The following is a 25,648-nucleotide window of genomic DNA, read 5'->3' on the forward strand; positions in this document are numbered from 1 at the left end:
ATAGTCTCACCACGTCCATCACAGTGGTCCCCACAGTGCACAGGATGATAGTCTCACCACGTCCATCACAGTGGTCCCCACAGTGCACAGGATGATAGTCTCACCACGTCCATCACAGTGGTCCCCACAGTGCACAGGATGATAGTCTCACCACGTCCATCACAGTGGTCCCCACAGTGCAGGATGATAGTCTCACCACGTCCATCACAGTGATCCCCACAGTGCAGGATGATAGTCCTACCACGTCCATCACAGTGGTCCCCACAGTGCACAGGATGATAGTCTCACCACGTCCATCACAGTGGTCCCCACAGTGCACAGGATGATAGTCTCACCACGTCCATCACAGTGGTCCCCACAGTGCACAGGATGATAGTCCTACCACGTCCATCACAGTGGTCCCCACAGTGCACAGGATGATAGTCTCACCACGTCCATCACAGTGGTCCCCACAGTGTATAGGATGATAGTCTCACCACGTCCATCACAGTGGTCCCCACAGTACAGGATGATAGTCTCACCACGTCCATCACAGTGGTCCCCACAGTACAGGATGATAGTCTCACCACGTCCATCACAGTGGTCCCCACAGTGTATAGGATGATAGTCTCACCACGTCACTCACAGTGGTCCCCAAAGTGCACAGGATGATAGTCTCACCACGTCCATCACAGTGGTCCCCACAGTGCACAGGATGATAGTCTCACCACATCCATCACAGTGGTCCCCACAGTGTACAGGATGATAGTCTCACCATCTCCATCACAGTGGTCCCCACAGTGTACAGGATGATAGTCTCACCATCTCCATCACAGTGGTCCCCACAGTGGAGGATGATAGTCTCACCACGTCCATCACAGTGGTCCCCACAGTGCAGGATGATAGTCCTACCACAGCCATCACAGTGGTCCCCATGGTGTCCAACATGGTGGTCCCATCAAGTCTCTATTCGATTCACCTGTCTGGCCCCTGGTACAGCACAGTGATTAGACATTTCTGGGTGCATTTTCTTATGCCCAGTTTGCTTTTGTGTGGGGGCCACATCTTCTGCTCCTGGACCCTGGCAGAAATCTACCACAGTTGCTGCCATATCAGGCGTTGTCAGAGCCACAAGTTGCAGGCTGAGCAGGTGCAATGAAAATCCTTCGTGGCTGGAAGTGGCACATTCAGGGTTGGGGCTGAGCAGGTCCACAGGAACACGTTATTGCTGCACTGGGACTGGGCAGAGGCATGGTCCCGCTCAGGCTGCTCCTTTGGCTTCCTGGTGGCTCTCCTGAGCCTCTCAGCCTCTTGGGCTTCATAAGGATGGGTTGTTCCCTAGGGCCCCAGGGCACATTTGCCACTAGCAGACACCTGTGTGCCTGCCCTTCCCCAAATCCCAGGTCACCGCAGCACCCCTGGGCCCTTCTGTACCACAGCTGCTGGGCTCAGCCACACATGTGCTAGGGTCCCACCTGGCTGGCACTCAGAGGCCAAGTCTGTCATCAAGAGAATTCCACAGACCCAAACAGTGGAACCTACTCTGCTCTTCGCATAATCAAATCATTAAAAAATTTGCTGAGAGCTTCTTACAACAGCAAACTCCATGTGCCTGAGATAGGATTCCAGAGACTACCAGCATGACAGAGCTGAGACATGCAGCAGGTAAGCAGAGAGCAGATCTGATGGGAGGTCACCCCTTCCCTCCTGCTTCTGCCCACTCAGTGGAAGGAAGGTTCCTGCCTCCCTCAGCAGGCAGACCCCTGAGATGGCTCTCACTCTGGAGACCCAACCCCAGAGGCCCCACTCCACTGTGTGAGAAAGGCATGGAAGACACCGGAGAAAGGGGCAGGAGTACCTGGGTGGGGACACACCTGGGAGGTGGGGACACACCTGGGGAGGGGCATACTAGGGGAGGGAGCAGCACCTGTTCATACAGTGATGCAAACCCTCATGGAACATTGGGATGGTTGTGGCATGAGGAGGATTTGGCCAGACCAGGTACTAGCTTCTATCTTGAGAAAAATGTTTTATTTCATAGGTTCCTTTAAAAATTCTGAACTTAAAAATCACATTGAAATTAAAATTAAATCGCATTGAAATTAAAATCATATCTGAATAAGACACATTTCTGTTTTATTTGTATTTAATCATCCTAATAATCACCTTTGCACTAATCAGAGCTCGTGGAAACCAAGTCCACCTGCGTCCTCCTCTCCAGCGCCAGGACAGCTCCCTTAGATCAGAGCAGAGCGTCCTCCTCAGGGCCCGAGAGTCTGAGGGCAGCGGGTGGGGTCCTGCAGGCACTGTGGTTTCCCTGCGGCGGCAGACACCCTCCCAGCAGGCCCTGTGGTTCCTTCACCTTGTGCTCTCAGGCTCAGCCAGCAGCCTGGGCACTGCTCACCTCCTCAAAAGTAGACAAAAGCCATTGATAACCAAAGCCCACGGTCCATGCGATTGGCTGCTGTAAATATTCAAACAGACATCACCTTGTAAGCGTCAGCACTGTGGACAAGCGAGGGGGTGGGACAGCATGGGGCTCCCACGCTCTCCACTTTCACTCTTTTCCCAGTTGGTTGTGACATATACTCTCATTTCTTCCCTCTCATGCCAGCTGATGTCCTCTCTCCCACCTCCTCCTCGCTACCACTACCAGCCTGTACCTCGCACGCAGCGCGGGGTGCACCATGACCAGGACAGCCCCTCTCAGTCCCCTGGTGCTTCTCTGTGCCCGCCGCTGTGATGGGTGCTTCTACTGACCCCGGGGCATTTCCCCTCCTGCATACCCGCTGTGCTCTGAGCCTAAAGTGACCTCGTGTCACATCTACGGGAAGGCAGGGCTTCATCTCCTATAGCGCCTAACAGATGCCAGGACTAAGAAATGCTTTGGATGATGGTAGTGAGGGTGCAAACACTGGGCCCAAGCTGCCGGCCCCGGGGTCACGGATCCATCGGCTGAAAGGTGAGACCCGCTGTGCCTGCTGCAGGGCCCACCTACTCCATTTGTTTCAGAGCCCTGGAAAAGTTTTCTAGGGCCGTTTTGAAAGCTTGCAGCAAGAAAACACCAAGTTCATTGCTTGTTTCTTGAATATCTGGGTCGAAACTTCCGAAGACTGGTGTGGAGACCTGGATGTCATCCCGGCCGGCCCTCAGCAGCACCCCACGCAGGTCCTCGGCAATCAGCTCGTATTTCTGCTGGTCAAATTTGGACATGGCCAGCTCGTCCTGGGGGTAGGCGGCCCCCTCAGGGTAGCAGTCCTTGGGCACCGGGAACTCCACCCACCGCAGCTTGGGGAGCTCACAGAGAGCCAGGAAGAGGCGCCTCAGGGCGGAGGCCGACAGCGGGTTCCCCAGGAAGCGGAGCTCCTGGAGCTGCTGGCAGGGGCTCAGGGCCAGGATCAGGGTGCTCAGGTGGCGATCCTCGATGCCGCACTCCTCCAGGGTGAGCACCCTCAGCGTCTGCGCGGCCCGGCCCAGCAGCCTGAAGAAGCTCGAAGGGAAAAGGTGGATCAGGCTGTGCCCGCTGAGGTCCAGCACCTCCAGGTGGGCGGCATGGGTGCAGCCTGCCAAGAAGGCCATGTCCGCGTGGTTCAGGGAGCAGTTGGCCAGGTCCAGAACTCTCAGCGGGGTCCTTAGGGGGCTGCAGGTGGGTGGAAAACAGCAGAGGTGAGAGGCTCCCCAGTGAGGAGCTCTGGGGGCGGTTAGGTGACTGTCCCAGGGGTCAGCAGCCATGACTGCAGGGCCAAATCCACCAGCTGCCTGCTTTCGCTCAGCCTGGGAGCTAAAATGGCTCTGAGAGTTGAACAAATCAAAAGAATAGTTTGTGACATGAGAAAATGATAGGAAATTTCAGTGGCATGAACAAACTGTTATTGGGACGCAGCCTCACTCATTGATCTACTGTCTGTGGCTGTTTTGGGGCTGGAAAGGCAGACTGCAATCCATTTTTTTAAAAACAAAATTTTTTTTTATTGATTTCAGAAAGGAAGGGAGAGGGAGAGAGAGATAGAAACATCAATGATGAGAGAGAATCATTGATCGGCTGCCTCCTGCACGCCCCCCACTGGGGATAGAGTCCACAACCTGGGCATGTGCCCTTGACCAGAATTGAACCAGTCCGCAGGCCGATGCTCTATCCACTGAGCCAAGCCGGCCAGGGCCAGACTGCATCCTTGACAGTGGTGTGGCTGCGTGCAGTGAAGAGTTCACTTCACCAAAGACAGGCCTGGCCTTGTCCACAGCTCCTACAAGGATGCATCGGTTGTGTCACCTCTCTTGGTGGGGAAGTGACCACAGAGGTCTCTGTAGAGAAGGTTTGCTCAGAAGCTGGCTGGGGCAGTGAGATGCGTGTGAACTGGCAGGAAATGAGATGCCCGGGTTTCATTCAAGAGTGAACGCCACACAGTTTTAGGGCCTTGGAGCCATCTAGTCCAGGCGTGGCCTTGCCTGGGACCTAAAAGCTCTCCCTTTCTGATGTAGGTGGCCCCACGGTGTGACCCTGCTCGGGGCTGCGGTCCTCAGTCAGGAAGAGCATGCACCAGGGTCCTGTGAGAGACGCATGCTCTTGGTCCAGCCATACCCGGGACTCAGGACCTGTGCCTGGTGTCACCAGGTGAGCGCTGAGCACAGGAGGATGCCCGGGGTCCAGTTCTCTGTCCTGCCCATCCCCCTGCTGGAGCTGCCTCCCCTCCCACCTCCTGCACCTCTACTATGTGTGCGCTCGGTGCCTGGCGTCTGCCCATGGACCTGCACAGCTGAGCACTTGCTGTCTACCTCACAGCGCCCTCTCTGCATCCTTGCTGGGCTCCATGGGTGAATGTTTCTCTTTCTGTTTCTCTCATGCCACACCCACCCATGAGCAAATCCTGTCAATCCTCCCTCACATCAAGTCCAGGCCTGAGCTCTGCTCACCACCTGCCCTGCTCACAGATGGTCCTAGCCTAGTCCTCTCCTACCTGGACTGGTAGGGCCTGCTGTGTACCAAAGGGCCAACAGTACGGGCCTGACTGTCGACCTTGGAAGGCCTGCATCTGGGGCTGGGACTTGGGGCTGGGTGGTCCCTGGCCCTGGATTGTTTGTACAAACAAGCTGGTTCATACCAAGCCCCTGCTTCCTTCTGGGACCTGGAGTCTGGGTGTGCGCCCAGCTGAAGAGCCCGCCTACCAGCTCCCACAACACACCCTGGGCATGGCCGTCTAACTAGATCCCTGGTAGAGGGCCCCACACGGTGCTGAGGGATAAAGCGAGTCCAGGGACTCCACTGGGAGAGGACCTGGGCGCTCCTGCCAGGCCTCCCAGTCCTGTCCCACGTGCCTTTCCCTTTGCAATTGTGCTGTGTCCTTTTTCTTAATAAATCACAGCTGTGAGGACTACTCTGCGCTAAATCCTCCTAGGACTCACCAAACGGAGGTGGTCGTGGGTGCCTGACGCCTCCTACGTGGGTCTCCTTAACCCTCCACCCAGGTGCACTGTGTGCGCCAAAGAGGTCAGAGTGACCCTTGTCACACAGATAATACACACAGATCATCCACCTTCCTGCTCAGAACTTCCGGGACTTTGCTCACTCAGGAAAAGCTGGAGCCCTTCCCTCTTTTCCTCCTTTCCCCTGCCACCTCCCTCACACTGCCCTCTCCCTGCTGACCCCTGACCCTGCCACACCCCGGGTCCCCTCTCCACTGCTGTGCAGAAGCCTGTTCCTCAGCCTCAAAGTGACCTCAGGAGTGTGCTTTCCCTGACCCTCCACACCTGGACCTTCCAGGGACCTCAGGTGCTCAGCAGCCAGCCTGACTGAGGTACGCTATGGAGCACGGGCTCCATCCAGTGGAGGGTCAGGGTGTGCCAGGCGATGAGAAGGCAAATCAGGGGCAGAGCTGACATGACAACCCTGCCAGGCCTGTGACGGGTCCCTCTGGCTGTGGGACATTCCCCTAGGACAAAAGCACATCTGGGCTGAGGACCAAGCCAGCCAAATGTAGGACTGTCCAGAAGGTCCCAGGGAGCTAGTCACCCGTCAGAGTTTTACTAGTACGTGGGCTTGGCGGCCACCTTTTCTGTGTAGGAGATTGATGTCCTGTGGAAGCCAGGAGGAAGGGAGCCCTCAGTCCTCTACCTGGCAGACTGGGGTGGAGGAACAGAGATGGGTGACCTGGGGGAGCCGGGGTACCTGTAGGAGAGGGAGAGGGAGTGTGGCCTCCAGCCACCTGGGCTGGCAGTTCTGGGTTAACTTGCATAAAAGAGAAACACCTGTAAGCAAAGGGCTCCCTAAACTAGGAAAGGGCTCCTCACGCTCCCTGGCTCAAGAAATGAGAAGCTCTATTTTCTATAAATTTTTATAAGTATATTCATGGCAGGTGGCCCCACAGCCCCCCTGGTGCTTCCACTCTTGTGTGGTGACTGGCTCCTAACCCGCACAATATGCAAAAGTGAGGACACAGGAGAGGAGGACAGCCCTCCCCCCGGGGCGCTTTGGCTGAGGGGGGGGGGGCGTCGCAGGTTGGGGGGGGAGCCAGAGGCTTGTGGAGAGCCTGTGTGAGGGGGAGCCTAGGCCACCTGCCCGGGGCCAGGTGAGTGAACCTGGAGGCAGCTCGCCCACTTTTCTGCCCACCAGGCCTTCAAGGAGACCACAGTCCACCAACAGCCGGAGGCAGCCCAGAGGCAAGCTTGTTCAGCCCAGTGTTGGGGTAATTTGTTACCATAACAAGTAATAACACACTAATATAGTTACTTCTGTGTTACTGGTTTGCTAATCAGTAATTTTCTCTGTAGCTTACTAACTGAAAACAGTCCCCTGTGATTTCCCAGTGCTCCACTCCCACCCCTTTCCCATGTCTGCCCCCTCCTGCTTTGGGCCTCTTGTAAGTAACAAGGTCCCATCCTCTATCGGGCTCTTGGTGCATCTTTAGCTTTAGAGGGTCCCGTGTCACCCTGACCCAGGTAAGAGGCTGTGAGCTGAGACTGCACCCACCCTGCCACCTCCCTCTGGTCACCCCAGACTCACCCGAGCAGTTTCTGGACGTTCCCGGTCAGTGTGGAGAAAGCCACACTCAGCTCCCTGAGCTGGGTCATCTGGCTGAGCTCCCAGGCGATGGAGGTGAGGAGGGGGTCCTCACCCTCGGTAGTTGGGGCGCAGGCAGGGGGCGTGTCAAAGGCCTTGGCAGGCAGGGTGAGTGAGACCAGCTGGGGGAAGTGCAGCTGGGCCAGCAGCTGCTGCACGTGGCCCGCGTGCAGCCGCACGTTGTGCACCACCTGCAGCCGGCGCAGCTCGCCAGGCCCCGCCAGACACAGCACCTGCAGGAGCTGGCTGGGGTCCAAGCTGTCCGCCCGGAAGGAGAGGCAGCGCAGGCGCAGTGGGGCGGGAGCTGCCGGCCCCAGGGCCTGCACCACCAACTGGAAGTTTCCATCCGTGACGAAGATATCAGCCAGGACCTTGACAGAATGCTGGGCGGCTTGGGGGTCCGCCTGCAGCTCGCAGCAGGTCCTCGCCAGCAGCTCTGTGCGGCCCCACCGGCCCAGCGGCCTCCCGCAGGGGCACTGTTGCACCTGCACATCTCGGACTCCCGTGAGGTCAGCCAACTGCAGCCGCCGCTGGCCCCTGCCCTGGAGCACGTGGTCCGCCAGGCCCCTCAGGCAGGCCTCCAGGCAGGCCCTGCAGGCCCGGTCTCGCAGGTCGCCTGCGTGGTCCGTGCTGGGCCCCAGCAGCGCGCCCAGCCGGAACTCCTCCAGTGGCCACCGCTGCAGCAGGGCGCGGATCACCTCCGCCCGCTCCAGCAAGTAGCTGGCTTTGAAGAGGAGTGGGTAGAGGTTGTGGGCCACGCTGTCCAGGTTCTGCAGGGCCACCTGGGGGTGGGACACCAGGGCCTCGGCAGAAGCAAAGCGCAGTGACTTCATCCTGCCCACCTGCGGTGGCAATGGCAGGACAGGGCTCTCCCCTTGTGATTCTCCCGAAGACACGTGTATGCCCGCCACTATTTTTAGCTGCAGCTGCTGGAAGCAGCTTGCCTTTGGGAGGGAGGTGGCCGGCCAGCCCTGTGTCATCTGATGGTTATTTTGGTCCTGGAAGCCTGTTTGGTTCTGGGCGAGGTGTCTGGGAGCAGCTGGCATATCTTCGTGGAGCTCGGCTGGTGAAAGCAGAGCTGAGTGCTTAGGTCAGGGAAGGTCTGGGCCCCAGAAAAGTGCCGCCTGTGCCCACTGCAGGGGTAGGTGGCCTGTGCTTGGGAGCCGCAGTAAGCTGGTCCCAGGGCAGTCTCCTGGTGGAGCACATCTGCCCCAGCTCTAACCCCGTCCACACATATAGGAGCACAGAACAAGGTCAGCCTTGGGCTAACAAACCTTTCACAGAACCTCTGGGGGCTGGAGTCCCCCCTGGCCTTACTTCTGGGAACAGGGACTGGTACCAAGGATGGGGGTAGGCACCTCTGACAACTGTTGTGCCAGCCCATAGGCATCGGCACTTTGCTTCGTCCCTTCTCTTCATTTATTCTCTCCGAGGATCCGGTGCAGCCTGTGGCCTCCCCACTTCCATGGGAGGGAGCCATGGTCTGAGTGAGCTGGGAGGACATGCAGACAGTCCCTGTGGGCCTGGCTGGCCGCCGCTGGGAGATGCAGGCTCAGCACCCTCCCTCCCCTCTGCAGTGTCCTCATCGCTGACCCCAGACCAGGGGTTCTCCACCTTCTGGCCCTTTAAATCCAGTTCCTCATGTTGTGACCCAACCATAAAATTACTTTCGTTGCTACTTCATAACTGGAATGTTGCTACTGTTATGAATCGTAATGTAAATATCTGATATGCAGGATGGTCTTAGGCGACCCCTGTGAAAGGGTCGTTCGACTGCCAAAGGGGTCGCGTCCCACAGGTTGAGAACCACTGCCCTAGCCTAGACCAAGGAGGCAGGCGCTGCTGCAGGTCGGGTGGGAGTCCCGGGAGCCATGCTGCCTCCCTACTGTGGAGTTCAACTCTCCACTCTGAAGGGTGGCAGAATACGATGTGCCAAATACGCCACGTTGGCATCAGGATTATTTTGAGCTAAAGGCACGTGAACAACAGCAGGTGCTAACCTCCCCCTTTCTTCCTAAAAGCAGGAGCTAAAGCTTCATGTGAGCCCGGCGGGTGTGGCCCAGTTGGTTGAACATCGTCCTGTGCACCAGGAGGTCGCTGGTTCAATTCCCATGCCTGGGTTGTGGGCTCGATCCCCAATAGGCGACGTACAGGAGGCAGCCGATCAATATTTCTCTCATTGATGTTTCTCTCTCTCCCTCTCCTTCCCTCTCTGAAATCAATAGAAACATATTTAAAAAAATAAAATAAAGCTGCATGTAAGTCACCCTTCCTGCACCAGGAGGGAGGGGTCAGGCCAGAGAATTTGAGCAAACAGACCTCACTAAGTAACTTGTCTTCCTTTACTTTCCACAGTTGCCTCTACTCAACTTGATAGAGAAATGCGTGGGCTTATCCCCGTTGGGTCTTCGCTTCCTGTGAGGGCTCCATGTCACCTAAAATTATGTTACATAAACCTGTTTGCTTTTCTCTTGTTAATCTGCCTTTTGTTACTAAAATGGGTGGAGAAATATTTCCTCCCTACAAAGCCTGGGCATTGATGGCTGTGAAATAATTATTAAATGGCTATCTCCCTCCTATCCCCCAACACACACACACACACACCGCCATCATTTGGGGCAGGGCTGGAGCGGTTAGCTCACAGGCCACGTGGACAAGCTCTGGGCTGGGAGGGTCACAGCTGGAACAGAGATACAGAGACAGACACACACAGAGAAAAAGGACAGGAAGAGAGAGCAAAAGAAGGAGGGGGAGAGGCAGAGGGCAGTGGGAGGAAAGGACCTGCTGAGGTGCGTGGCATGTGAGGGAGTGCGTGGGGGGTGTGGACGCTCCCTCAGGGTCCTGCAGGCAGCTGTCCCCTCGCAGCCTCCCTCAGGGGGCTGGGGGCTGGGGAGGCCTCAGCTCCCAGGGTGGAACCCACCACAGTCAGGCAGGTGAGGGGTGTGTGAGCAGTGGGACTTCACCTGACTTTACCAGAAGGTGATTGACGTGGATGTGGACCTCAGAGCGAGGTCCTGCTGTCCCGGCCACGTGCCCTCAGGTTGCAGGAGCTGGGCTTCCTGGTGACATAGGTGACATATGCAGATGTCCTTGGACACAACAGACCTTGTAGAAACACGCAGCCACATGGTAAAAACACATCCTATTTATTTCTGTACCTAAGTTTGGGACAAGTCAGCACTAAACATGTAACAAAACAGTCTCCACAGCTGGCAAATCACAGAGGCGTGGCCCCTGCCACCACCGCTCCTAGTCCTGGAGGTCCATGTGGTGGTGGTGGTGGTGGCTGGGGTGTGGGTGTGGGGTTGTGGGGGGTGAGATGTCTGCGGCAGGAAGCTCATTACGGGTCTGGAGTCTCCCAGGCTCTTCCTGCTTCTGATTCAACTCATCTGGTGAGGGTTGTCTTCTCGGGCAATGTCCACACCAACCGACTTCCAGCACTGGCTCCTCAGAGCTGCAGGCCCACCTGCTGTGCCCTGGCCCCACCCTGGCGCCTACCTGGGAAGCAGGGTGCAGCCTCCACCCAGCCTCCACAGGCTCCCCCTGTGACCCCTGAGCCTAACTCTAGTATCGCTCTGCTGACTAAGTACAACTTGTTACACAGGAAACAGACTGAGGATCCCATTATACTCACCCTGCATCTGGGACCCCACCTGGGGACCATCACCCACGGCCTGAATTGCCTGGAAGGTGGGGAGACACAGTCCCAGAGGGCTCACCCTCCTCTGAGGCCCACGTGTGTTTGGGCCTCCGCATGGGACAGGGGGTCTGTGTGCTCCGACCACAGTAAGAGAAGCTGGGCCGCATGGGGTGTCAGTGCTGGACGGAGGAGGAAGAACCATACAGGAAGGATGAAGCGGAGGCCTGGCCATGCACAGGCTGGGTGCGGGCGGGGGGTGCCATGATGGGAATGACGTAGGTCCCAAGGGGCATGTGACCGAGAATCCCGTGGCTGGGGGTCGTGTGTCAGGAGCGCCCAGCTTGTGTTTCATCCTCAGACCTCATGTACAGGTCCAGGCTGAGGTTCCTCTGCCTGGAGTAGCCACATCCCATCCAGGTCTCAGAGCTGTCAAAAGAATGACCCTGTTACCTCCCCTGGCCTCCTCCCACCGGCCTTGAGCCCCCAGGTCTGTAAGAGCACTGAGTCCTTGTCTATGAGGCTCTATGGGGGTCCTCACACCACAAAAGGCAATTGGGGCTCATGGACACAACTTTCTAAGAAGCACTTGGGGCCAGGCAAGGTCAAGGACAGGGCCCCATGAACGAGCCTGTGAGCTGACTTCTCTGTGGCAGGTGCAGCGCTGGTCTGAGCTGCAGGTCTGGGCCTGGATGGGAGTGGCTGCTGGGCAGCCCCCAGCTGGCATCACAGGGCGTCTGTGGGTGAAAGGGTTTTGGCCCTGAAATGTGTCCATCTGCGCTTGCCATTCTGATCCTGGAATGGGTGTGTGAGTTTGTGTGTCTCACCAGCAGCTGCTCATGTGAACTGAAATCACTTAGATGATTTCACATGTGTTTTGTGGAAGAGTCTATTTTAGAGGCACAAGGGATTCACATGGACTTGCAGACTTGTCAGTGGCTCTGGGACCTACACACACACACAGAAGGTGGTCAGTGCAGGGAAACTGTGGGAGGCGGTGGGGATGGCGGGAGGGGTGGGCAGGGGTTCTTCTCCGGAGTCTGAGAATGGAGCTCAGGCCAAGATGTCTCCTGCACTCCTTTGTGCCTCCCCCACTGCCCGCCCGGAACACCGAGGCCTGAGATCTTGGTGGAGGAAGTGGCTTCACACCCAAGGAATCTGCTGCCAAGTCCTCCTCCCACCCATGGCAGTGGTGCCCGTGCAGCACCTCGTGCCTGCTGCGACGTGGATTCGGTGTGTGCATGGAATTCCCGCACGGAGTATTGGGCAGAATGAGTGGCAGCCTTGTCTGAGGACAACTGCTGGCGAGGCACAGGGCACGGGTAGGTGGGAGGCCCCATTCTCAGGAGAGGGTGCCAGGTCCCCTTGAGCCACTGCTGACAGGGGGTGCTCTGGAGGACACCCTGGAGGCAGGGCGGGATGGGTAGTCTCCATGCCTTGGCTGGGCCTCTGGGGGAGACTATCTGCAGTAGGGGCTGAGGGCCTGGCCCTCCTGTTGGACAAAGGCCTGAGCTCTCCGAGCGGCCAATCCTGGCCTCTTGAGTCTGCAGGTCGCCAGGGGGTTTAGGCAGCCAGACAGAGGGTGGTCAGATGGGAAGATGGGGGAGCAGCCCTGTCTGGCCGGTGCGCCCTCTCGTGGTGCTGTCAATGTCGGCTGTGCGATCGCGATTTGGAAGCATCTGCAACAGGCAGAGACTGGGTCAGGCAGCCTGGGGGTGGCGGGGTGCCCGGCGCCTTAGGGAACACGGTGGGCGAGAGAACCCCTGGTCCGTGGGGGAAGCTGGGAAAATCGTTACTTACAGAGTGTTTTGCCTGCCACTCAAACCGCTGTCCAGACGCCGAAGACCTGAGGGGTGTTGTTCTGACAGAAAGGGATGGAAGTCACTACAGAACCAGCGTCACTGGGCCTCACCAATGATCTGGGGCCAGGGAACTCGTTCCCTCGACTCTCGGCTCAGCGCACCCTTAAAATCAGACCTTCCCTTCTGACGCTTCTGGGAGGCGGGCTGAGGGCCTCTCTCTAGCTCTGGGGATGTGCCTGCAGATGCATGGGGATGACGTGGGGTGGGCGAAGGCGCTGACCCCACAGGCCCAGCACGTCCTGTGAGAAGGCCTCTTTGCAAAGGTAACGTGTGTGCTGACTGGCCCCTCTCCTGGCCACGTCAGTCCCTCCCCTTGAGGAAGACGTCTGAGTGCACATCCCGGGCAATGTTCGGGGCCTCCTCCTACAACAGGCTGGGCCCCAGACACCCTCCCGAGATAAAAACTCACATTTGTATCAATTTGGGGAAACACTGATTTGCCAGGTATGTGATCCCTTCAGAAGGGCAGGACTGGGGGTCCTGTGAGTGTCCCAGGAGGGGCTGGACTCCAGGCAGAGCCCCTGCTGACCCTCCACCCTGCATCTTCCGATTTCAGCTTGCTCCTCGGCAGGCTGCTTGGAAACAGCTTCTGCTGACCATCAGCCCTCTTACACCTAGGACTGCGGGGATCTCGAGTGGGGGCACCATTGCATGGAACCAGTGAATGCCAAACGGTACAGGTCAGGCCTCCAGGTGGCCGGCCAAATCTCAGCAATGAGGAGGCCCTAAAACTACCCTGGCTAAGGGACTCCAAGTGTCCAAGAACTGAGCCAGGCCTTTGGTTTCTAGCCAGCCTGCCCAGCGTGCAGTGCTGGGTGCAGGCGGGGAGCAGATTCACGTGCATAATGACCCCTCGGGGTGGGGTCTGAGTGATCCTGGGCAGCCCAGCATCACTTGGGCAGGTGCTGACTGCGCCCTAAGCACCTGGGCCTCTCGTGTGGGGTCTCAGAAGAGGGGACACTTACGGTTGTGGTGAACTGGCCTCTGTCAAGCTTTGGCTGCAGGTCCCTCTGTGGAAGGGGGGGAGATGTGCTCTGGGGGCCTTTATCAGAGAACAGGGGCTGTGACAGCTCGGGTTGGCCAGGGCTGCTGTCCCCCGACTTGCACTGGGAAGACTCCAAGCTCTTGGAACCTGTGGAGAGGAGCGGAATTAGGGCGGGTCCATCAGGGTGAAGCTGCCCGGCCTCTTCTATGCTCAGGGGCCTCAGAGCCTGTCAATCAAAAGCTAGGTGTTTTCTGCTCCATGTGCGAGCTTCTAGCAGCGTGTGAGGCTGGGTCAGAGCAGGATGGCGTGGCAGGAAGGTAGATACCACCTATGCTCATGGACAAGTGTTTCCTGACCCACTTCTCTGAGCCAGTGTAGCTAATAGACCAGGGTGGGCGGCGCCCAGACAACCTCTCCACCAGTAAGTGGTCTCCAGCTCATGCTGGGGGCTCTGTGACCACTGGACATGCAAGTCAAAGGGGAAGCAGGAACTGAGACCAAAGAAGGCCCCAACCCTTAAACAAGGAGCCAGAACAGGACAAACAAGACCTGACACCCTTCCCTTTCCCTCTGTACCCACCGCCCACCCTGCCCCATCTCCCCTGCAGGACTGTAGGGCTGGCCTAGCTGAAGCCACTGGGTCCAGGCCCGGGGTTACTCCCCACAGCTGAGACGAGTGTTCTAGGCCACTGCCTGGGCAGTCTCAACCTCCTGCATGGGTGGCTGGTGGCTTTCCCCTGTAATTCTCTGCGGGATCATGAGTGCTGTTTGGGCACCGAGCTGAGGATGGCCAAGATGAGCCTTAACACAGGCCCTTCCACCTTGTCCTCACATCTGGGCTCCCCGGCCTCAGGCTCGGCCTTGACTGGAGGCTGCGCCAGCCCAGATGCGAGCTACCTGCAGTCCTGGAGCCAGAAGTATGAGTCCAGGAAGTGCAGTTGCTCTGAGCTGGCAATGCCACATGTCCCCATTGTACTCCGGGGGCCCAGCCTGCAGTGGCTGCTCTGGTTCTGATCAGGTGTGCAGCACCTGGCCACCTGTGCTCCCCGGCAGGGTTCACGCGCAATGCCTTCCATCGGGCACAGAGATGGCTTGGAGTCAGCTGCAGAGCCCTCAGGTGTTGTCCTGCTGGGCTTGGGAAGGCATTTGTCCCAGGCAGTGTGGTTGAGGATGGGCCCCATCTGGGCAGGAGGCCACACGCCAATAACCAACCATGGTGAATTCCAGACACACCCCTTCCTCCACGTGGAAGTTGTGCAAAATACTGCTTCATTGGGATGTAAGCAACACAAGAACGTGCACACCTCTAAAGTACAAACGGACATCTTTGGACATGTGTGTGCACTGTGAGGTTACATGTGTACACACCAGTCAGAGAGAACATGTGTGTCGCTCACCAAAAGCTGCTGGTGCCCATTATGTTCAGTGTGGTCACTGACACACTGAGCACGGGTCCGCCTCTGACCAGTCAGCCAGGCCGCTGTTCTTTGTTCCCTCTTCTTCTTTCTCTACATTCTTTGGACTTTTTTCTTACAGTTTCATTTTGTCTCCTTGGTTGGTGTTTCAGCTGTCTCTCTGCTTTACTTTAGTGGTTGTTTTGGGTTTTATAATCTAACAGATCACAATTTGCCTTCAAGTGATATCACTCAGTTCACAAACAGCACAGAACCCCACGTCCATGGACACTGTGCCCTTCCTCCTTCTCTCTGCCTCTCTGTGTTTCCACTGATGTGCCTTCAAATTCACTAACATTTTCTTCTGTTACCCCATCCGGGCTCATTTTCATCTCAAATATTGCAGTTTTTGCCCCTCTATGTCCTTTCTTGCTGTTTTCATATCTTCCATGTCATTAATTAACTTCTGAGACATCAAGAATGGCTATAACAATGGTTTGAGGGCCACCATGGATAATTCTAACGTCCATGTCAGCTTCGGCTGGTTTTCCTGGATTGGTTATTCTCATTACGGTTTATGTTTTCTACTTCTTTGCTTGCCTGTTGCTCTGATTGGATGTCATAGAATGTGAACTGACCTTGTTGGGTGCTGGATACTTTTGTGATTCTATAAATCTCCAGGAGCTTGGTCCTGGGATGTAGTGAGGTTACCTGGAAATGAGTCCTCTTGGGTCTTGCTTCATGATCTGGTGGGTGGATCGGGGGCAGAGGTCAGTCGAATGCTCCCTCCTCCTTGAGATAGGCCCTTCCAACGGCTCGCCCAGCACCCTGCGAACCACATGTGTCCCGTCCAGCTGGTGGGATAGGCACCCATGTGACTGTGGAAAGTGCTCTCTCGGCCTGTCAGAGGTTCCCCAGCTCTGGGGGTTCTCACGTGCTGTGCTGACCACGTGATTTGGATTTTGGAGGGGAACCATCTGTCAGGCTCCCAAGGCCTCTTGCTGCACAGGCCTCACCTACCCCGTCCTGCAAACCCCGCCACCTTGGTCTCCTCCACGCGGGGAGTCTGTGCACCATGTCCGGGGACACTCAAGGCGGAAACCAGGGCAGCCGCAGGGCTCACCTCATCTTTCTGCCTCTCAGGGTCACTGCTCTTTGTTGTCAGATGTTCTGTGTTTTGAAATCTCTCATTCCATACACTTCTCCTGGTTTGGTTTTGTCTGTCTGTGTGGTTTTTTTAAAATTTGTTTTAAACGGTTACTTCATTTTGGGTGGAAGTGAAAGGTTGGTTTATTTAAAGTAAAAGAAACATGCTAATTTGTTTGAAAACGGTGGAAGTGTATAAGATCAAGCGAAGCAAATGAACACATACACCGGCCCCGAACCACATCAGCCGTCAGAGGCTGGAGCACAGGCGGCCACAGCGCACAGTGCACTCACGTAGCGCAGGCTGGCTCCCCGTCTCCTGCTCCGGCTCGTCCTCCTCGATGCAGGCGTGGACGTCGTGCGGCCAGGGCCAGTGGGCGTGGCTGGTGGACACGTGCAGGGCGGCAGAGGACTGGCTGCTGGAGGAGGAGGTGCTGCTGTCTGAGATGGTGGAGTGCGGTCTCTTGAAGGGGGTGGGGTGGCTACGGGCGGGCACAGCTGTGGATGCGTGAGCTCTTGACTCTGGAAGGAGACAGAAAGCAAGTCGTCGGCCCCTGCTGCAGAAGTGCAGCCTGGACGCCAGAGCCAGACGGGGCCCTCAGGAAGGCTGGCCAGGTTCTCTGCCTACAGCAGCCGCCCTGCTAAGTGCTGCCCTGGCGCTCTGGGGCCTGGGTTCCAGCTGGCAGGGCAGAGTGCGGGAGGGCTGGGGCCGCCTTACCTGTTCCATTCATGTTGTACTCGGCAGCTTGATCACTTAGGGCTGCATCGCTGGGCTTGATGTCCAGGAACGGTGTGCTGCCCAGCCCCATTGACACTATTTCTTGCATTCTGAGTTCTGAAATAGAAGAATGTAGGACACTTTTCCAAGCAACTCCTTGGGTTTAATACCACCCTCGATGGTGTTCTGCACCCAACACCCTCAGTTCAGACCTGGCTCCCCAGAGTGATGATGGGGGGCCAAGCGACCTCACAGTGGCCTCTCCCAGAGAATATGGGGTGACAGAGGCCTCCAGGAGGCACATGGCCACAAGAAGGACACACTGACAGATATCTGTGTGTCTCTGAATACTGAGAGGAGACCTAAGCATAGGGTGAGAATCTAATAATGAATTACTTCTTGGTAAAACTAAAAAAGAAAAGAAAAGAAAGGAAACAATTATAGTTGGTGGGAGGATGTAGAGGAAAGGGCAGGAGCAGAGGAGCCTGGGGAGGGGATGGGAGCCCAGCTATGGGCCTTCCACTCCTTGTAAGGGCTGGGTCCACTCCAAGGGATCAAGGAGCCACCAGGCACCCTGAGCAGAGCTGCCTTGTGCAGCGTGAGCACATGCACATGTGCATGCATGTGGGTGCACACACATGGGGGGGTACATGCTTGTGCGTACATGTGTGTACATGTGCGCAGGGGTGGTCTATGCTTCAAAGGAGATGGCAGTGGGGGGCTTTGGGGCATCTCCATGATAGGTTAAGGCTCTGGGCATGGGACAGCTACTGAGGGGACAGGTGGCTGTGTTAGCCATTTGGACGTTAGAGCCTGTAGTGTTCCTCAGGCCCTGCAGAGTCCAAGCTGCCACAGGAAGGCCAGGTTAAGGGGTCGCTAAGAAAATGGCATTTATAGTGGCCAGACTGGATGGATGGCTACTTGTGAGTGTAGACAGAGGTGTCTCAGTGACGGAATCGGTGCAGAAGAGGGAACAAAGGGGTGAATTGAGAAGGAAGAAACCTGGTGGGGATCCCAGTGAAAGGAAAAGGTAACTTATTGAGGAGGGGCCCTCATGGGCAGGGAGACCACAGGCTGACCATCAGCCCAGGACCCGGTCAGTCAGGAGCCTTGACAAGCCGGGCAGGGCAGACAGCTGACCTCCATGGCCTGAGGGGTCGGGGAGCCTATGAGGTACTGCAATGCAGGGTATTGTTTATATTTGTTTTAAGGAGAAATAAGTGTTGTGTGCTGATGGGATGGGTCCGGGCCCTTCCTGGTAAATGGTGCTGCCTGAGGCCTCCCGCGGCCCCCCCCCCCCCCCCCCGACACACACCCTTCGAGCCCCCTCGCCCACCTCTGTTCCTCAGAACCTGCCGCCACAGGATCTTCCCTATCACATCGGTCCACATGGCCTTGACCTCTGGAGAGCTCGCCTGGAGGATGTAGGAGTCCTGGGATTTCCGCCGCCTGCGGAACCAGATCTCAAATTTCACACCACTGTCCCCGACGGTCTCTGTCAAGCCGATTTCAGCCATCTGCAGTCACAGCGTGGGAGTGAACCTCAGAGATGCCCTCGGAACAACGGACCCCTTTCGGGCTGACCCTTGACTCCAAGGCCCCTTCAGTGCTGTAGGCCCCTTCACCAGGACACCAAATGGTGTGGACGAGGCCGGTTGGGGGGCAGCTCTGGACAGGACCGATCAAGTTTTCACCCCATCCATTCTGGGCTCCCTCTTGGGGCCTCAGTTTCCCCACTGGAGAAATGGGGACAATACTGGAAGGTCTGTGGTGCCCTCTGGCTGTCACACACTGGGTGGGGTCTCACACCATCACACTCTGACATGTTCCTCAGTGCTGGCAGGTAAGGGATTATGGGTTTGGGCTCCTCCCCGGAGCCCCCAAAGCTCTTTACTCTCAGGGCCTCCTGTAGGGGCAGGAGGGCCACCCTGAGACCCACCAAGGGGAGGGCTTCTCTGGTGTTTGCTTTTATCAAAATCCAAAATGAAGTGACTGAGGAGACACTGTTCTCCAGCCACTGACCCAGCACCCAGAAAGCCTGGAAGCTTTGGGAGTCACAGGTTTTCAAAACCCAAAGAACCATAGGAAAGAACATGTACTATGAAGACCAGCAGGGACCAGCCCAACGCCAGTGGCATGAGGCACAAGGCGGGCACATTACCTTGAAGGACTGCTTGTATGTGTAGATGTCGTAGCTTCCGTCCACCTTCCTGGTCTTGCTGAACAAGATGAGATCTTCGAAAAGGAAGACATGCCTCAGGTACTTCTTTCTTCCACAGTAAACGATGAACTCATCCCGGCATCTCAGTTGCCCCTGCTCCTTCAAATTCACCTGCGGACAGAGCAAGCAAGGCTCCCTCAGGGACCCTGGGTTTGATCTGAGGCCACCCTGACCTCTGGAGGCGGGTGGGGGGCGGGGAGGGGGGGCAGCTGAAGGCCAATCATCCAATCAGTCACACCGATGTAACAAGGCCTCCACAAAATCCCATGAGGACGGTTGCAGAGCTTCCTGTTGGTGAGCACATGAAGGTAGGCGATGCTCTACACCCTTTTCCCATGCCTTGCCCTGTGCATCTCTTCCGTCTCACCGTTCCTGAAATGTACCCTGTATAATAAACCGGTGATCCAGGAAGGGAGCTATTTCCCTGAGTTCTCAGAGCTACTCCAGCAAATTAATGGAACCCAGGAGGGGGTTGTGGGAACCTCCCGTCTACAGCTGGTTGGTCAGAAGAACAGGTGACAGCCTGGACTTGCGATTGATCAGCATCTGAAGTGGGAAGGAGTCTCCTGGACTGAGCCTGTAGGATCTATGTCATCGAAGGGTAGGTGGTTTCAGAAGTGAGTGGAATTACAGGACACCCAGCTGATTCCAAGAACTGCTTGGATGTGTGGGAAAAACCCCACATTGGAACTGGGTGCAGAACCCTCCCGGTGGGGTCCCCTCGTGCCCACATTCATGTTCATCTGTGTGGATGTTACAATACAAGCCTCTGCCTTCAATTTTACTAAACTTTCCACTTCAAAGCCCTTTTCTTCATTAAAAAAAAATGTTTTCACTGATGTTAGAGACAGAGAGGGAGGGAGAGGGAGAGAAATATTGATGTGAGAGAGAACCATCAATTGGCTGCCTCCTGCATGCCTGCTACTGGTTGCTGAGCCGTCAACCGGGGCATGTGCCCTAACCGGGAATTGAACCACCAACCTCTTGATGCATGCATCGGCTCAACCAACTGAGCCACACTGGCCAGGGCAGCCCTTTTGTTAATTTTAACGGAAACCCCCTTGTTGAAGTGCTGGAATCTCACTCACTGTGTATAAATGCCCAACGTGGTGGCCCCAGGAGTTACCTCACCTGAGCTGTTCCACACCATGGACATCCCTCTGAGCTGATACTTGGGGGTGTACCTGCTGTGCCCCAGCCAGGCTAGTGCTCTTTGTGGACGGATCCCAATGACAGACAACCTAGCATTGTCTCTCCTATGACTTTCCCTCTGTGTATGGCCCTGTCCTGGGTGAAGCCTGAGGATGCTGCGTGGATCCCAGTCATCCCAATTGCTCAGCCAAGTGGACTGGGAGAGTTTGAGGGGCTGTGGGTTCTTGGTGATGATCCCATGGTTTGTTGCTCTGTTGTCCTCTTGAAACTCTTGTAAAAAATGTATCTTGCTTTCCCTAGCCAGTTTGGCTCAATGGATAGAGTGTCGGCCTGCAGACTGAAGGGTCCTGGGTTCGATTCTGGTTAAGGGCACATGCCCGGGGTTGCAGGCTGGATCCCCAGTGTGGGGCATGCAGGAGGCAGCTAATCAATGATTCTCTCTCATCATTGATGTTTCTATCTCCCTCTTCCTCTCCCTTCCTCTCTGAAATCAATAAAAAAATAAATTTATCTTTCTTGTTGAAAGTATTACAGATGTCCCCTCCCCCCTCTCATTGGCCCTTACTCCCCAATCCCACCCTCTTCCCAGGCCTTCACCGCACTATTGTGTGTGTCCACAGGTTAGAATGCTGCTCTTAGCAAGGTGCCCGCATTTTCACTGTGATCTGGAAATTCTACAGCCATCCATCTGACAACCAGAGACAAGGAATCCTGCCTAATCGGGAGTCTCCCTTTCCTGCCCATGTGGTCCTGCCATGCTAAGGTGTGGGGGATGTGGACGCCAGGCCTCGGCCCCCTAGTAGAGACCAGCCTATACATGGCCAGGCCAGGCCTCAAGCCCAATGGCCCAACTCAACTTTCATGCATCCAGTTGTTTTCAAATAGCCCTGGTACCTACAACTGTGTAGCATTCGGAGCCCACCCGATCTCACATCCTACTGCTGCTGCTCCAAAACTGGACACTGAGCTCCTCTCTGCTCCCCTCTCCCCCTTGGGTGGGGGCCTCTAGGGGGTCTAAGCTTTGGGAACATCCCTAAAGAGAAGTTCTGTGCTCCTGACCCCAGGCACGTCCTTCCCCTTGATCGAACCAAAGCCCTGAACCACGAGAGCCTGTTGGGGCCTCGGGGAACTTACGTGGCAGCGGCGAACAGCATCCAGGGCCAGCAGATCGTTGCCGTGGCGCAGCTGGAAGCGAACCATGTCCTCGGCGGCCTTCAGCTCCGCCAGCTCCTGCTCGTGGGTGGGGCAGCGCCCGGCTTCCTTGACCAGGTCCTGCAACAGCAGGGCGTACTTGCCCATGCGCTGCACGGGCTTCAGCAGGTAGGAGGCCAGGTCCATCTTGTCGCCCAGTGCCTGCTGCTTGTCCTGCAAGGGCCGGGGGACAGGGTCAGTTTGGGCCAGGCCAGGGGTGGTGCAGCAGGCTGGCGGGCTGAGGGATGACCTTGAAGAAGGTGAGACCGTGGCTGCAGAGCAGGGCATCCGACTGGGGCTTGTTCTTGCTGTAGAGCGCGTACATACCAAACTGTTCTTCCTGCAAAAGGGAGGGCACGATGCACCTGAGTGGGGGCTCCAGCCAGAGCCTGGGCCGCGGCCCCAGCCTGCAGCACAGTTTTCAACACGATCATGAGAAAAGGGTCATGAGAAAAGGACACGGTGTTCCATTAGGGCCACCTCGGCTCCCCCTGCATGTTGAGTGCTCTGGGGTGCAATGCCAGAGTCCTGGATGGGTCTTAATACAGTGTTTGGGGGAAGAGGCAGGAACACTCACAGGCGGGCAGGGGAGGAGCATGGGAGTGCTGAAATTTATCAGAATGCAAAATGAAGTGACTGAGGCTGTCTCAGTGACCATTTTTATTAATGGTCAAGAACCAAAGTTGTCCAAACATTTAAAATTCTTACAAATACGAAACACTAGAGGCCCGGTGCACAAAATTCATGTGGGGGGGGGGGTCTCCTCAGCCGAGCCTATACCCTCTCCAATCCGGGACCTCTCGGGTGATGTCCCTCTCTCAATCCTGGACCGCTGGCTCCTAACTGCTTGCCTGCCTGCCTGGTCACCCCTAACTGCCCTCCCCCTGCTGCCCTGGTTGCTCCTCACTGCCTCTGTGTGCCGGCCTGATCACCCCTGCCTCCCGTTGCTGGTCAGGTTGCCCCCAACTGTCCCCCCTGCTGACCTGGTCACCCCACATGGCCCCCACACCAGCCTGGTTGCCCCACGCAGCTTGCTGTTCAGTCATTTGGTCGTCCCTCACTAACTCCCTGCCGGCCTGGTCGCCCCACGCAGCTTGCTGTTCAGTCGTTTGGCCATCTCTCACTAACCCCCTGCCAGCCTGGTTGTAGGCAGCCATCTTGTGAGGGCGTGAGGGTTAATTTGCATATCACCTCTTTATTATACAGGATTATACAAGTTGCACCTTATGGCTAAAAGTGCCCTTTCAAAAATAGCTGAAAAGGCACAATGTGGACTTTCTGTCATCCATGGAGTTTCTGGTGGTCACTTGTATTTAACACCACCGAGGCAAACGTGTCCTCGCCCACAGCCCAGCCCAGTGCCTACAGCTGTGCCTCGTAGCTACTCGTTGAAAGAATCTTCTTTTCAGGGTGAATTAAGAATTTTATCAGAGACCCCAACAGGGAGCTATTCCATATTCATGGCTGAGAAGAGACTTAGCAAAGAAGGGCAGCTCCCTGCAGGTGGTCTGTGCACCCCGACCAGGTGCTCTCAGAACTCAGGCTGGTCCTGGGGCCCGTCTGGAGGGGAGCTGGCTAGGCCCCAGGCAGGAGGGTGTGAAGGGACCATGGGCTTCACCGTGCAGGAAGCAAACTGATTTTGGGAGTTCTTTTTGGCTGATTCGGTGAGGAAGTAGGGCTGTCAATAGAATTAAGTGGCCGATGTGGATGAAGCCCCCAGCACCCTGTGGCTTTCAACAAGGGTGCTGCCAGGAGACGTGGGAGTACCATGTCTGTGCTGTTGGACGTACAGGCTTATTGTCTGCTCTGGGGACACATGTCCTAAGCCTGGACTGCGGGCTCCCGATGGGCTGGAATGAGGGTGGGCTCTCCAGACCCTGCTGCTCCGAGGGCGAGCACTGGCTGCCCACCACAGGGGGGGACTTACGTGTCTCAGAAACCCGCGCCCGGCGGCCAAGGGGCAGTGCCGGCAGCGCTCCAGCTCTGTGAGGAAGTGCTGTTGGTGGAAGTTGTAGAGCTTCTCCAAGTTCCCAAAAATGATGCTGCGCTTCCCTCGCAGGTCCGGCGGCAGGTCCACTCTTTCCATCTCTGGAAAATAGTTGTCGACGACATATCCTAAGGACCTAACATACTCCCTCTCCGTGGAGATCATCTCGGCCATTATGTGCTGCAGGCGGCTGCTGGAAGACACAGAGCAGGTGGGGTGCTGAGGGATGCACATGGGTGCACGGATGGGAGACGCATGGCTCAGCATCTTTCTGGATAAGATTTCTGTCTTCGGCTGTGAGTAAGGTCAAGCCTGCCCCACACCCGAGTCATGCTTTGCCGGAAGCCAATTCCAGCATGTCAGCAGGGCTGAATCATCTGGAAATGGCTGAGGGCATTTCCCTAAACCTGAAAAGGATGCATAATGATTGCTTGCTGCCAGACAGCTGAGGGCATTTCAATCTACATGTTATTGCCTCCTACTGGTCAACACCTGAACAGCTGTAGGCAGTTTCTCCCAAATCTGACAATGGATTCTGTATACTAAACCCTGGCCTTTGAGACGTATATCTACCTTGCTTTAGGACAATTTGTGTTAATAAAAAGCAAGGGGTCCAGAGAGACAGCAGAACTTGGGTTCTTTAGCTAAGGCGTCTCTGGCTCCCCAAAATGCCTTCCAAAATTATGTTTCGTCTCTGGATTCTTTATTAATTTACACACAGCGCCTTCTCCAGATTCCTGAACCCCTTCTAGATGCTGGATCAAGACCCCTGGCATTAATGCTTGGTTCCTGGGAGCTGCTTCCCTGATGTAGAGTGAGAAAAGGTAAGAGGTACAGGGGAGAGGTGTGTATTCCCATGTTACTGGTCATGGCCTTTCCAAATGAAAATCCTTTAGGAAACGGAAAAGGGGAGACTCGTAGGCTCCCTGACTGAGTCCTGCGGGTTCTCATTCCCAGACAGCCTGGTGAGCGCCTGCTTGGGGGTGGTGGGGTGGCTCCAGCAATAAGAAGACTTGACCCTCAGCAGCGAGCCCTGTGCAAGGAAGGCTGAGCTGGAGATCAGTGAGAAAACGAGTTTCTGATGCACCCCGACTGCTAAGCTATCAGAAGAGATTTCTGAAAAACAAAACAGCTTTAAACTGCAGTGACGTCCCACCCAGGGGCTGAGGAGAAGCAACTGGACACCACGCAGGGCCTGGGGCCCAGGACAGCAAGGAGACAAAGCCGAGGAAGGGCTCCTGGCGCTCCTTCGATGTGGCGAACTAGCACTTACGTGCCACCCATCAACTGCACCAAAGGTACTTCATCAGGGAAACCAGAAGGGGTCTGTGGTGGCCTGGCCCCACCCCCTAATAGCAAGGCACGTGCTTTCTCCCTACTTGATAGCATGCTATTGTCAACTTCCTTAAATTACTTAATCCCACCCTAACCGGTTTGGCTCAGTGGATAGAGCGTGGGCCTGCGGACTGAAAGGTCCCAGGTTCCATTCTGGTCAAGGGCATGTACCTTGGTTGCAGGCACATCCCCAGTAGGGGGTGTGAAGGAGGCAGCTGGTCGATGTTTCGCTCTCATCGATGTTTCTAACTCTCTCCCTTCCTCTCCCTTCCTCTCTGTAAAAAATCAATAAAATATATTTAAAAAAATGTAAAAAATTACTTAATCCCAATGACACTAATGGCAAATGGCAAGCTTTTTTGTTGTTGTTTTTGCCTGCTTTACTTTTTTTTTTTTTAATTAAGAAAAATGTTAAAAGCAAATAATGATGTCAATACACCTGTGGTCAGAAATGTTCCTGACTGATCCCGTTTATGAGCCTTCCCTGTCCCCACCGCACATACCAGAATTTATAAACACTTATTGTTCCTAAGAAGGCAGCACATCTGGCCAGCCGGGGCACCTGCTGCCGGGCAGCCTGGACGTGCCCCTGGTGCACAGCACAGGCCTCGGAGAATCACCTCCTGCCAACACTCACAGAAAACAAGTGTTCTCCTTAAATGCTCAGACACAAAATTAAAGGGAGAGTAGTCTGGATAGCTGGACCAAATTAAATGGAAACAGACTCATGAGGCCGTAATAGCTAGAAATTTCTGGGGAAATGATGCTGATCAGGTGACAGGAGCTCCCCCTGGACACCTAGCAGGTCTGGGTCTTCAGGAAAGATGAGTTTGGTTTAATCATCACCCCCAACCCCCGGGCCCTGGCATTTGAGAAGGACTTGCTCCCTCTCTGGGTATAGCGTGGACTCCTCGCTACTAGACCCCGGGGTGGTAGTCTGTGGCCTATGAATGGTGGGAGAGGAGACCTGTCCCCAGCGGCAAAGGC

The 25,648-nt window shown here is 55.9% G+C and overlaps 2 protein-coding genes across 2 annotated transcripts in view; both read right to left on the reverse strand.

Moving 5' to 3' along the window:
* Positions 1–2,074: 2,074 nt before the first annotated feature.
* On the reverse strand, positions 2,075–7,897 carry LRRC14B (leucine rich repeat containing 14B). The gene is made up of 2 exons (XM_036310957.1): positions 6,977–7,897; positions 2,075–3,619 (listed from the first exon to the last, which is right to left on the reverse strand). The coding sequence occupies exons 1-2, from the start codon at positions 7,864–7,866 to the stop codon at positions 2,974–2,976; spliced, it is 1,536 nt and encodes a 511-aa protein (XP_036166850.1). The 5' UTR covers positions 7,867–7,897; the 3' UTR covers positions 2,075–2,973.
* A 2,286-nt stretch (positions 7,898–10,183) lies between these two features.
* Positions 10,184–25,648, reverse strand: part of PLEKHG4B (pleckstrin homology and RhoGEF domain containing G4B) — a 78,806-nt gene continuing 63,341 nt past the window's right edge. The window contains exons 15-24 of the mRNA XM_036310697.1: positions 23,267–23,519; positions 21,590–21,679; positions 21,283–21,513; positions 18,937–19,107; positions 18,112–18,292; positions 16,776–16,892; positions 16,352–16,579; positions 13,498–13,664; positions 12,471–12,531; positions 10,184–12,349 (exon numbers count right to left, since the gene is read on the reverse strand). Coding sequence (XP_036166590.1) covers positions 12,490–12,531; positions 13,498–13,664; positions 16,352–16,579; positions 16,776–16,892; positions 18,112–18,292; positions 18,937–19,107; positions 21,283–21,513; positions 21,590–21,679; positions 23,267–23,519 — 1,480 coding nt within the window. The 3' untranslated portion in view covers positions 10,184–12,349; positions 12,471–12,489. The remainder of the gene's footprint in view (positions 12,350–12,470; positions 12,532–13,497; positions 13,665–16,351; positions 16,580–16,775; positions 16,893–18,111; positions 18,293–18,936; positions 19,108–21,282; positions 21,514–21,589; positions 21,680–23,266; positions 23,520–25,648) is intronic.

Source organism: Myotis myotis, unplaced genomic scaffold (assembly GCF_014108235.1).
Source record: "Myotis myotis isolate mMyoMyo1 unplaced genomic scaffold, mMyoMyo1.p scaffold_m19_p_5, whole genome shotgun sequence".
In the NCBI taxonomy this organism is placed as follows: domain Eukaryota; kingdom Metazoa; phylum Chordata; class Mammalia; order Chiroptera; family Vespertilionidae; genus Myotis; species Myotis myotis.